This window comes from Petaurus breviceps, unplaced genomic scaffold, assembly GCF_028583685.1.
Source record: "Petaurus breviceps papuanus isolate PSGF00001 unplaced genomic scaffold, PetGlider_PUasm1.0 551, whole genome shotgun sequence".
Lineage (NCBI taxonomy): Eukaryota > Metazoa > Chordata > Mammalia > Diprotodontia > Petauridae > Petaurus > Petaurus breviceps.
Window position 1 is genome coordinate 30,350,112 of NW_027186372.1, and position 13,459 is coordinate 30,363,570.

The 13,459-nt window shown below is 42.8% G+C and overlaps 1 protein-coding gene across 2 annotated transcripts in view; it reads right to left on the reverse strand.

The window, feature by feature from the left end:
• GRIA1 (glutamate ionotropic receptor AMPA type subunit 1) overlaps window positions 1–13,459 on the reverse strand; it is a 349,553-nt gene that overhangs the window by 8,772 nt on the left and 327,322 nt on the right. For both annotated transcript variants that reach the window (XM_069102557.1, XM_069102556.1), the window contains exon 15: window positions 5,288–5,422. In XM_069102557.1, coding sequence (XP_068958658.1) covers window positions 5,288–5,422 — 135 coding nt within the window. The remainder of the gene's footprint in view (window positions 1–5,287; window positions 5,423–13,459) is intronic.

Below are 13,459 nucleotides of genomic sequence, written 5' to 3' on the forward strand. Positions count from 1 at the left end.
ATGTTGGACTCTCTGTGACCCCATTTGCAATTTTCTTGGCAAAGATCCTGGAGTGGTTTGCCACCTTCTTCTCCAATGCATTCTACAGATGAGGAAACTGAGGCTAACAGGGCTAAGTGACTTGCCCAGGGCCACACAACTAGTAAGTGTCTGAGGCCAGATTTGAACTCAGGAAGATGATTTGTGATTCTAGGCCCAACACTCTATCCACTATACCGTGTAGTTGCCCTTTCTTTTAGTTAGGCTGAGATATTGAAAACTATATTAAGAGTTTAGGTATGTGAAGAAGCAATGTGGTAGAGTGAAAGAGTGTTAGGTTTGGAGTCAGAGGGTCAAGTCTTCATCTCTGTTACAAGATTCTTATGTGACCCTTGGCGAGGCACTTAGCCTGACAGCTTTAGTTTCTGCTTTCCTAAAAGAGGGTTGACTAGATGACCTCTGAGGTTACTTTCTAGTTCTCAGTCTATGAAATTATATGTTTGACAGAAATCATGGTTGACTGATGGAATGATCTTAGAGACTGACGGCATCAAGTTACTGAGTACAAACTTTGCCATCAGAGAGCACAGATCTAAAGCCTGATTGCCCTTCATTACCTTTGTGACCTTGGCTAATCATTTATTCTCTTTAAATCTCAGTTTCCTTATCTGTAAAATGAGGGGATGGTCTAATTGACCTCCAGGTAGAAATCTCTGAGAGAAGTATCACAATTACTTCAAAGGGAAAACTTTTAAACCCTTACTTAAAATTTTTGGAAGAGGAAAGCTTGGTAATTAGCTTGGTATGATGGAAAAATTCAGGACTTTGGAAGTCATGAGATCTAGATGTGAGTCCCAGTTCAGCCACCAATTTCTCGTTTGACCTCAGGCAAATCTGCGTGCAAAATTTTCTCATCTCTAAAAAAAGGACATTGGACCAGAAGACTTGTAAGATTTCTTCCAACTTTTACATTCTAAGTCTTAAACTTTGCAAAGAGGCTACGTTTTTAGCCTGGAGGATGTACACTTATAGAAAGATCTTGGGTCCAATTCCAACTCTACCACTTAACTAGATGTGTGTGACCTTAAGCAAGTCATACCTCTATATGACCTTTACCTTGATAACCTCACAGCATTATTATGAGACTTAAATGAGACAACCTTCTAGAATAAAATCTAAATTTCTCAGCCTGGCATTTAAAGCCCTATAATCTGGCTCTCACTTTTCTTTCCAGATGGATTCCACATTACTGCAATGGGAGATGCTGGTCCTTTTAGGCTAAGGCCTTTTTAGGTACTCACTTAGAGTTACATGACATTCACTCTAAGCCAGTAAGGCCCAAAGAGGCCTATTCACTGAATGGGTGTCACCTTACTCTAAGTGAGTACCTTAAAAGGCCTTAGCCTAAAAGGGCCAGGGTCTCCCATTGCATCCTGGGTCATCTCCAGTCATCCCGATGACTATCTGATGGCCACTGGATCCAGATGGCTCAGGAGGAGAAAGTGAGGCTGGTGACCTTGCACAGCCCTCCCTCATTCCAATCAAAGTCAACTGCAAGTCATGTCATCATTTCCCTGATGCCATGGTCCTCTTCGAGAATGAAGGACGAACACAAACATTCCACATCACTCCTGTGTTTATACTTCATTTGCAAGCCAAACTAGGCTACTAGGTATCCCCTAGACTCAATATTCTAGTTCCCATTTCCATGGGCTGTCTGTCTTTTATAACTAGAATGGCCTCCCTCCACATCCTCTGCCTCTTAGAAGCCAGAATTTTCTGGAAAGTGCAGCTCACTCATCCTCTTTTAGAAGCCTCTCTGTACTTCTCCAGCCCCTCCTCCCACTCTCACCTTGCATCTACTTTTTAATCCTTTCTCCCTTCTCAAATTACCTTATATTTACCTGTGAACATGGTCTTTGAGAAGTAATGAGGTGCAGTGGATAGACAGTTGACCTTAGAGCCAGGAAGGCCTGGGTTCAAGTCTCACCCCTGACACACAATGGCATTCTAGGTAACTTTCTTAGTTGTAGAGAAGAAGTTACTTTCTTAGAAGTAACTTTACTTACTTGGACTGACAGAGGAAATTCCCTACACTAATGAAATTAAAGGTCCAGTCCTGTATGTTGGCTCATTCTAGGAGGCATAGGCCTTGAAGGTGATGTCTTCTTCATATGTGTCTTTCTATCTCCAGTGCCTGGCACAGTGCATGAACATAGGGACCCTTAACAACTATTTGCTGAATTGAATAATAAGATCTAGCATTTCTATATAATTTTACAAATATGATCTCATTGGATCCTCAGAACCCTGGATAGAGGGGGGAGATGCTTCTGTTAGCCCTATTTTACAAATGAAGAAACTCGGGTACATAGAGGTTGAGGGAATTTTTGCTCAGGGTCATGCAGCTAGAACCTGAGATCAGATTTGAACTCAGGTTTTCCTTAACTCCTGGCCCAGTGGTCTATCTACTATGCCACCTACCTGCCTTCAAGGCTCTGCTTTTTCTGAAGTCCTATGCGAATGAAAAGCACTATTCTAGTCCAAGCTCTACCACTCACTGGCTATACAGTAATGGTCAAGTCCCTTGGTGTCTCTGAACAAGTAAAATGGGGATAATAGTATCTCTACCATTGCAGTTCTCAAGAAGATTGAGCGAAATAACATAGGAAAAAGAAGTTGGCGACACAAACAGTATAAATAAGATTTCAATAGACAGAGGTAAGGAGCATAGTCAACATAGGGAAAAACAGGAATAAGAGAAGAAGCTTAAGGCTAGTGATAAGGGTGATAAATAGTTCAGTCTGACTGATATGGGGTCTACAAAGAAATAAGGCTGGAAAGGCAGGGTGGGGCCAGATCCTGGAGGATATTCCACGCCCAACTTTGTGGATTCAATCATGTCTGACTTTTCATTACCCCGTTTTGGAATTTTCTTGACAAAGACACTGGAGTGGCTTGCCATTTCCTTCTCCAGCTTAATTTACAGATGAGGAAACTAAGGCCAACAGGAATAAGTGACTCGCCCAGGTTCACCCAGCTAGTAAGTGCCTGAGGCCACATTTGAACTCAGGCTGGGCACTGTATGCATTGGGCCCACCTAGAAGCCCCTGCTGACTTAAAGGGTCTAAGCTTTCCTGGGTAGACAGTGGGTGGTGGTGTTAGTGGAGGGACAATCAAAACAGTGGTTTATTTGACAGAACAGGGTCATGACCTGAACTTGCAAGACAGTGGAGATGTCGAGTTTAGAGGACAGGTTCAAATCTTCATTCTACTTACTGCCTCTGGAACAAAGCACTATGCAAGCCTTGGAGCTTTCTATGGATGCTGGCTGTTATTTTGTTGTGGTGGCAATTATTGAACCATCCGAGCCTCAGTGTATTCATCTGTACAAGGAGGGGATTGAACTAGAAGACTTCTAATTTCCCTTCCAGCTCTAAACGCTAGGATGGGGATGGGGATGATGATGGTGATTAATTGCATAGATAATTCACTTCTCTACGTCTTGCTGACTTTGCTAGTAAAAGATTTTCATTTGGTTTCAGTGAAATTCTCAGAACTCCAGCCTATAATCACTGTTATTTTTAGTGTACAGTTAACATAATGGTCAGAATAGACTGTCCCTGAAAAGAGGGTATACCCTTAAAATTTATTTTATAATGAAAAATATCTAGGTATACACTGAAAAAAAAAACCCCAAATGCGTACTACATTTGGGTTTTGCATATGCCAGAATTGAGATGTCAAAACCAATATTATATCTATATATCTAAATTATATTATATCTACATATCTAAACCAACATTATATATGCGCATATACATATATGCATACATGCATGCATGCATGCATGCATGAACATAGTTGGCACAGTGGATAGAGTGCTGGGCCTGGAGTCAGGAAGTCCTGAGTTTAAATCCAGCCTCTGACATTAATTAGCTGTGTGACCCTGAGCAAGTCACTTAACCCTATTTGCCTTAGTTTCCTCATCTCTAAAATGAGTTGAAGAGGAAATTGGCAAACCATTCCAATATCCTTGCCAATAAAATCCCAAGTAGGGTCATGAAGAGTCAGACATGACTGAAAAACAACATAAATATGTGTGTATGTATGTATGTATATATGTATACACATATACATACATATATTTATATATGTCTGTGTGTATATATATGTGTATATATATACACATACATGTATATATTTCCTTCTTAAGAAGATATCCTTTTAGGTTACATCCAGTTTTAAAAACTATTTGGACCTGTAATCCTCCTAGTGTGGAAAATCTCTCCATCAATGCACAAGGGCAACTCTTAGGGCCACAGAATCAAAGGTTAACTAGAAAGAAACTTTGAGATCATTTAGTCTACGCCTTCCCCACCCCCTTCATTTTACAGATGAGGATACAGTCCAGCAGAGGTTCAATTATTTTCCCAAGCACTTCCCAAGTACTTAGTACTTATTAAATAAGAGAGTTTGGGTTTGATTCCAGTTTCTCTGCCTCTAAATCTAGCACCATTTCCATGGATGATCTTTCCAAAGGTCTCAGATGTAGTAAGTGTCAGACTGCCCACTATGCCATGCTATCTGTATTTGGACTGACTTGGTACTTGTTGATTGGCTAATTGATCTCTTTCATCTTTTCTACTTGTGGCCTTCTTTTTCTAACCAGAAAAATCCCTATACTTGGCATCACTTGACCTGAGGGGTTCTGACACAATTTCTTTGAACTACAGTTTCCTAGTCAGGAAAATGAGTGGAGAATAAGAGTGACTCAAGGCTATTGGGAGAAAAGCAGCTTTTTTTCTAAACCTTATCTCCAGGGGTGTGCAAGAATCAGCTCCAACTGGCTTGTGGGAGCATTTATGCCATGCAAATGGGCAAATAGTGCAAATCAGGGCTTGATTTATGGTTTAGTTGATTATCCTCTAGACTTAAGAAAGTAATGGAGGAAATGTTAATAGTGGAGATTAAAATTAAAAATGTGTTGGGCCTACAATTCCCCCACACCCCCAAGTTGGATGTTGAACTAGCACACCCCTGCTTATAGCAAGCACCATAGAAATGAAAGCTATTATCACCTTCATGGACTATTAATGAAAACAAATGAGATATTATCTCTAAAGTGCTTAGCACAGTATCTGGCAAATAGTAGGAGCTTGATAAATGCTTATTCCCTCCCCCAATTTTCCTTCCTTATTATGTTCCCATCATTTTTCTAATAAAAGAGATTTCCATTCCTGAAGGCTCCCATGGGAACCTGGGGACTAGAGAAAGGGTAAGACTGGGCTTGCAAAAGGAATGCCACCTTCATCCGCTTGGATTCACTACGAGACTTGTAGCAAAACTCGATTAAGGCAACCAGCATGGCCAGTCCGAGGCCTCCGATCAGAATGTAGAACACCCCGGCCACATTGCTGAGGCTCAGAGCACTTGTTTTATCCTAAGAAAAAAAAGGAAGAGGGAACCAGGGAGAGAAAGAAAAAAAGTGAACCAAATGGCTATTGAAAAACCTTGTAACATACATATATAAGAGAGATATACACACACAGGCACTTCATTCCCCACCTCCCCTCTACCCCCACCCTCCTTTAACACACACCGTGGTTCTAAAGCATCTTTTATGTTGAAACATTAATGACCTCCTGCATATGTATATGAGGGACTCCTTCTGGTTAGATTCAAGGTTTGGATTTGTCCCTAGGCCCCAAATATCTATTCTCAATTATGTACGGAAACATCTTCCCCCATCTCAGTGGCAATGGACTTCAGCCACTGCTGGTCCCTCCCCCCAACTCTTCTTTGGGAATGCTGTTCCCTTTCCTCCCAGATTGGATCCCCCGCACCGTCTGTTGCTCAGCAACACATCGGTCCGGCTCTACGTTTGTTTCTCTCAGTATTAGTCTGAGAATTGGTCCTTGGAATCAACTTTCCCCAGATATTGTTTGATCTCAATTTTTTCAAACACAGGGATTGTTCATGAAATAGAGACCAATTGATGTAGGCATACATTTTAACTTAGCTTTTGGCGGCTCAGTTTTCAAAAAGGGCTTTAAATAGCAAAATAGCATTGAAATAGAGAAATTGCTCTATTAAATCCTATTAATTAGGTTTAATTGGAGTCATTTTTGTACTTAATATGCTAGTTTAAAAGCTTGAGGGGGGCAGACCCAAGAGCTGGGCTTTTGAGATCTGTATTGTAAGGGACTAAAGACAGTCTTCAGGAATCAGTCTGCAAGGCCAGGGGGCAAATGTTACCCAGTCCAATTTCTTGCCACTGGGACACAACACCGGGTGAAAATTCAGCAGGTATGGTTGGTTATTCCCATAGGTCTGGGATCATTCCTGCATTGTGGTGTTTAAAGGTGTCTTTGTTGAACCATAAGGGAGGTTCTTCAGAGGACTGGCTTGATATATACACAGCATAGGGTCAGGACTCATTGATGAACAACAACAAAAAAATCATTCCAAAATAGGAGCCATGATGGGACAGGCCAAATCAATGAAAAAAATTTGGTCCATTAGAGTGACAGATAACTCAAATTTCCACAAAATTTTCCCCTCTCACATGTAAAGATTAACCTATTGTGATTAGCTTAACAAGAAAAACAACAAAATGCCCTTGATTATAACATTTCCCCAGGGATGACCGTGGACATAATTTGTCTCTGAGAAGCCAAGCAAAATGCATAAATCACTTGCACAGACATATCCCTAAATTTGTTAGTGTGTGGGAGCACTGGGTTTCTGGGCTGGTTGGGCTTTAAGAAACAAAACAAATAAACTCAAATCAAAACATTTCTTGTGTTATTAGGGGGGTTGTATTATATATTATGGATTCAGTCATGACCTTGCTTCCCTTTGTATTCCCCCTGACACCTACAAGTTAGGTTCCTATTATGCAGAATTGATGGATTTCGTCAGCTAATGGTTTCTGCCTTTGTTGGACTGGGTGCGTTGTCCCAAGTTCAGCAGGGTTCAGCGATATGTATGCTATAACAGCCAAAAATGGCTCCCCAGAATTTACACTTTCCTAGTCAAATGGAAGGATTTAAATCCACAGCTTGCTTTGGTACCAAGTGTATACCCCTGAGTGACTTTCTTGTAATTATTAAATTAGATGGAGCTGAACATACATTATGCTTGGGAAGCCAGAGTCTGGCTTTAAAAAACCACAGTAATGATTAATCAAAGGGTAGAATGAATCCTGGGCCAGCCACCTATATTGTGTAATTCAAAAGATACAAGTGCGGGAGAAAGCGTGAGGTATTGGGAATCAGATGATGTGGGTTCCAAATGGCTCTGCCAATCTGCCAATGTAACCTTGAGCAAGTCACTTAATCTTTCTGGGACTCAGTTTTCTCATCTGTTGAAGGGGTTGGAAATATCTCCCCCATTATGTATATTCATGCCTGATATTCTATCATTAGACATTCATTAGTTTAGATCTCAAAGTCTTGGCTCTTTCAGCATACTTTGTTAAAATTTGCATTATTTTGAGTGACCAAGGAGGTAGTCTGTTCATGCGGAGGTCAGATGGACACATATTATGGAAGAGATTCATGGATCACTCAGGGAGCTGGGTGGAATGAAGCTTCAGGTCCTTTCCAATTCTTGGGATTCACTGCATATCTCAAACCCTTATCAGCTAACATATTACTGGGGATTAGTGGAAAGCAAACTGCAAAAGAGCAAGGGCTTGTGGGAGGAGGATACAAAGTAGGCACCAAAGTAGGAAGTAGGTGCCAGGGAGCAGGAGAGGCACCTGGAACAGAGTACCAACGACAACTTTTGCCAACTCCACAATTCTGCTGAGTCTGGCTGAGATTAAGACAGTGAGAGCAGAAGTTGGACTGTTTCGTTTATTTTGTCATTCAAAGTTGTCACGTCTCCATGTGGTCTTTTCCTAGTATTGGAGTAATGGCACTGAGAGAGGGTGGAAAGATTGTGGGCACAACTGTTTTTGTAAGTTTTTTTAAAGAATGAAGTCCTTGACTTTGTATACCCACTCCCTAGGCTCTGGGATGCCTGGAGGACAGCAGGTAGCAGGTGTGCCAGATGTATGAGACCCAGGGCTGATCTCCTTCATGCTTATGGGCTTTAGCATCATAAGAAAATTTCATACCAAGCTGATCTTCCCCTCTGAAGTTGTCCTTTGTGGCTCCATCCTTCCCAACTGGGTCAGATAGGGGGAATCTCGTTTGCATTCCAGAAAGTGGAGGGTCATGCCCAGCTAGATTGGAATCTTTTAAAGATAAGAGACTTGTTCTCTTCAATTTCTCTGTCATCCTCCCCACTGATCCTGTGGAAGACTGCTACATGCAGCTTAATTTATGTCCCTTACTGGTCTACTTGAGTGAGGTGGGGGCAGATAGAGGTGAGGAGGCCATGTTCTCCAACCTTGAAGAGTCAGAGCAGCTATATCCCACATATCTGGAAATGAAAGTATGGTCACCAGCAACACTGGAGAATACAATGAAAGTCGTATTTTATTCATCTGGAGAAGGCAACAGGGTCATCTCCTCTTGTAATTATTAGTGAGTTTATATGTGTGTTTATATGATGGGGAGAAGTCATGCCTGGAGAACCATCTCCTCCAGAGCTGGATACAGCAGAGGCGGTGGGGTTACATGCTGAGAGATGACTGCAGGGTTGTATCCTCACAGCTGAAGGCAGGAGAGGGGCCTCACACTTGGACATGGCAGCTATGTTACCTCCTGCACATATCTCTTCCTAGAGAACAATTGGGTTGTATTCCCTGCAGCTAGAGAAGTCAGCCTGAGTATAGAGGAGGGGGGAGTCACACATCTGATGAGAGGATCATATATACCACAGCTGGAAAAGTCAAGTGGACACCACAAAGCTCCAGCCAAAAGCTCCAGTTAACTTTGGGAAGCACAGTGACACCATTCCCCATTCTTAGCACCAGGGATCCCACTCCCAGCCTCCTAGCTAGACCTAGGGCAGTAAAAACCAGAGTAAGCTACAAGATAGGTCACTGGGCATGCAAGGGGCACCCCTGTCCTCCTGTCATCTATGTCAATGCACCTGAATGGGCATTATTCTGCTCTTGGAAGAGGACTGCATATCTCTTGTAGGAAGACACTGAATATGGAAAAAGAGCAGACACACTATCTTCTGGCCACCAACATCTAGAAAACACGAGTGTCTGGGGATTAGCCATGCTGGGTTCTCAGGAATTGTTCTTTTCCTCCCTTTGCCTATTTATTTTTAGGTGGAAATGAGGTTGTAGCCTCATAAGGCATGTTTCTGGTTCATCTGCAGACTCTTGACCCTTGCATATTAGGAACATGAATGTGACCTCTGCAATTTAGCTTTCATCCAAGAAGCGGTAGGTGTTAGCCACTTTACTCTATCTGTCTAGGTTGGATGTGGCTGTCTTCTTCGGTGGTGCTCGGATGTGGTCCCTGCCGCCTCCCCCCCCCCTCACCGCCCCCGCCTGTGTGAGATGTGAATTTCTTCACTGCCTCCTCAAGCTGTAACTTCACTTTTGTATACCCTGTGATGGAACAGAAGTAAACACTTAAAAGTCACTTTTTTTCTAGAGTTGTAGCTCGTATCTCTGTCTCTCTTTTCCTACCCTACCACACACATATGTGTGGGGGACATACGTATGTGCTGATGTAGACATTCCAGATAGTTAACCTCCAGCTAAGCTTTAAAACCACTGCTCTGTCTTTTTAAAAGCCTTTTGGCTATGTCTTGGAGAAGAGGTGGTGGTGGTGGCTTTGAGCTCTTCTTTCTAGGACCCCCTTTGTTTAGTCAACCCTAGCTTAGAAGAACTATCCAAGCCCATAGTCCTGTCCCCCCTCCCCCAAGCCAAGCAGCTTGTTAGTGGGCGTGAAAATGTCACAACTTGTCTCCTGCTGGGGGAAGAGAGGGGTAGTATGGAGAAGAGTGACAGGTGAAAAGAAACATAAACCCAGTCTTTTAGAACCCTTGGGTTAGTTGCCATAGTGATGAGGCCCCCCCTCTCCGTCTGTTCTTTTTTAACTCCTTGTGTGCTGTTCTTGCCTTGGTTTTCTGTCTCCTTTGAAAGGTCTGGAGGTTTGTAAGGTTCTAGAGGACAAAGACTAGAAAGGAATCAGCAGGATAATATGGCCACCAAACACCAGTGATGCTGTTAGGTTGCGCTCACAGCACCAGAGTGATTCGGAATAAGGGAGGGAGAGTCACATTGCAGGCAGTTCTTATTGTAACCAATCCAGAGCCCTTTCTCTAGGTCCGGAATGGCACATTGAGGGAAGGACATTGATATGTTGGAAGAGGTCCAGAGAAGCAATGAGTATGGCTAAGACTTGAAACCATCTCACACGAGTAGCTATTGAAAAAAATAGAGATGTTAACATCTGGAGAAGAGAAAAGTGGGCCGGAGGAAGGGGATGCAGATATAGCTGTCTTGAAGTATTTGAAGGGTTGTCATGTAGAGGAGGAATCAGATGTTTTGTGCTTGGCCCTGAAGGGTGGAACCAGTGGGGAGAATATGGAGGAGGCAGATTTCAGTTCAACAGAAGAAAAACTTCCTAACAAACATAGCTGTTCACAAGTAAATCATACGATCTTGGAAGGTATTAAGTTCTCCAACACCAGAGATCTTCAAGCAAAGGCTTGGTGTCTGCTTGTTGGAAATGTTGTAGAGGTGATTTCTGTTCAGTTAGGGCTCAAATTCTTTAAGATTCCTTCCAAAACAAGACTATAAACTCCTCAAGGGTGTGGATTGTGTGTCTTCTATTGGTTTTATTGTACTGAGCACATATAGTTGGTATCCAGCAACTACTTCTTCAGCTGAATTGAGATTTGATTTATCTTCTCCCAGAGCCATCAATGAAAGTAAGCCCATGGGTTAGGTCTTTATATTCTTCCTTCATCTTGTTGCTTCTTGCTTGTCTTCCAAAGAAAGTGTTATTGGGGCAGATGTCAGTAGGAAAAAAGAAGCAAGTGTCTGGTTAATTCACACAGTGGGTAATCAGGTATGTTGGTAGGTGATCCTTCTGACTGAAAACACAGAAACTGGATGATAGTCTGAGAAATGAGCTGCATGTTTGTGCCAGATCCAAAAGATAGGTTTCCATTTTTTCCTGGCGATTGTGAAACAGATACTCAAAGAGGCCCAACCAACTGAAGGCGCCCATGATGGCCCGAACTGGCCAACTGCTGATGAAAGTCATGTACCTCAGTAATGGAGAAGGCGCTGGGTTTGGAGTCAGAGGACCTAGATTTGAATTCTGGATTTGTGACTTACTAGTCACTTCTGTAAATAAGAAGGCTGAACTAAGTAATTTCTAAGATTCCAGTTCTAAATATTATGACCCAATGATTCCTTAAGTGGTCCAGATTGGGAAGTGCTTCCAGTCACCAGTAGGGGATGGCACAGATCCAAGGACAGGTGAACAGCCATGAATGAAACAGGAGAATCCATTTTCAGATCAGAGGATGACAGAACTAGAAATGGGGTTCAGGTCCAATTCCAGTTCTGCTAAGCCAGAATGCACCCCAGGCATAGGATCCAGCAGGAAGCAACTCAATAAAAAATAGTGGAAGAAATGATGATAAGGAAGGAGTAAGGCATATGAGGAGGAAACAAGTTGGGAACATTCATGAAGATCAGGCAGGGAGGCCAGGATTGGACCAGGAATCCAATTCATCATCCAGGGAGTCAAAACTAGAATTAGGAAGAGGTCCAAATCTGGGGTCCAGGCGCCACTTAATGGGAGTGAGATCAGATCAGTATCACTCAAGAACAGAGTGGGACCAAGTAGTCTTTTAATTACTTTGCAGATGCTAGACTGACTTCCCTTTTCTCTGAAGTCTAGGGTGGTTGCACCCCATTGGAGTGGGTGGCCAGGATTTAAAGGGAGGCACAACATTATTCTTTGCAGTCAGGAGTCATTGGCTTCCCTCTGTCCTCTCAGTGAAGCATACACACACTCAAGTTCTGTGTGACCTTGGGAAAATCACAAAGGCTCCTGGAGACTCAAATTCCTCATCTGTAGATGATCCTGATGTTTCTTTCAATTCTAAACCTTAGGATCCTCTAAGGATTGCTTTGTGACCTAGTAGTGAGGGCGGCTCAGCCTTTGGCAATGTGGAGAGTCTTTATTTTTCTCATTCATTCTGAATAGCTTTTTGGCCTCCTTTACATATACTTCCAAACAAAGGGTTCATAGCAGGCAGTGGCTCGTGTCTTTGATATAGTTCTTTATAGAATCTACCCCTCCAAGGTCACCCTATAAAAATTAGCCAATGCTAATTGACCACTTAATGCTGTTCCATTTCAAATCTAGGCCAGTTCCCCAGCCTACAGATTTTCCCCAAAGAGCTAGCTCCACAGGATGAGAATTGGCCCATTGTACTAATAATTGGCCCATGTAGCCAATGAGAAGAGAGGATTGTGGGGGCGGCTCTTCTCAGCTGTGTGTACTGAGACCTGCTGCTGTTGTACAAGGCACCTCAGAATATTCTGCCTGAATATAATGGTAATGGCAGGAAAGCTAAGGAGTGACATGTGGGTCAGGGGAGAACACCGAAGGACCAGAAGGAGACGCCAACACAGTTGGAAAGCAGGGATAGTCTTTTCTGGGATGGGGTAGGGTGTGTGTGTGTGTGTGTGTGTGTGTGTGTGTACTTTTCCAAAAACACTAGTTCCCAACTGGAGGCAAAGCTAGTAATCTCAGGGGTGCCTTCTTCTATGTGAGGAATGCCTGTCCAGAACATGCACTAGGTTAGATAGTGTATGGGTTTCTGGAAATAGGCTGGACCAGACCAGGCTGGCAGCCTCAGGGACTTTCCTCCTGGTTTTGAATGAGTCTCTTCCTCTCAGCTCCCAATATTTTGGACTACAAGGGGAGTCCCTAGGAGCTTCAGCAAGGGTAGAGAGGATTTATTTTTCCTCTTAGGAGCTTCAAGATGGCCAAATGGGGGTTTAAAATATGTGTCCATGGGAGCTTCAGAAACAAAAAAAGCAGAGCAGAGAATTTTAAAAGAAGATCCTTCTGATGTTAGTGTTAAGGGTATATACTCAGTGTCTGATGTAGATAGCTGTATGTATCTTGAAGCATATGCCAGTCCTAGGAAATTAACCCTGATATCACTGGTCCCCAGTGAGTCCATGCATATGAAATCAGTCAGTACCTAACTAAAAAAAATAAAATGAGGAACAATTGGTATAGTATGTGTTTTGGGGCCTTAAGGTTTGGTCTGCCAAAAGTTTTCTTTTCCCATTCACTTCCCTCTGGGCTCCAGGTAGTTGGCTAGGGATTTTCAGGAGCATGGGTGAATGCAGGGTTTGGCCAACTGTCCCAAGGTAGCTGAAGCACTGCTTTAATTTCCAGGTTTCAGACCCAAGAGAATTGCTCTTCATTTACAGGGGAACTCGCATGCATTGGAAAGAACTGTGCAATGCAAGGACCAAAGAGTTGGCAATTTATGGTCCCTCTATATGCTCTGCTGGGGAAGGAGA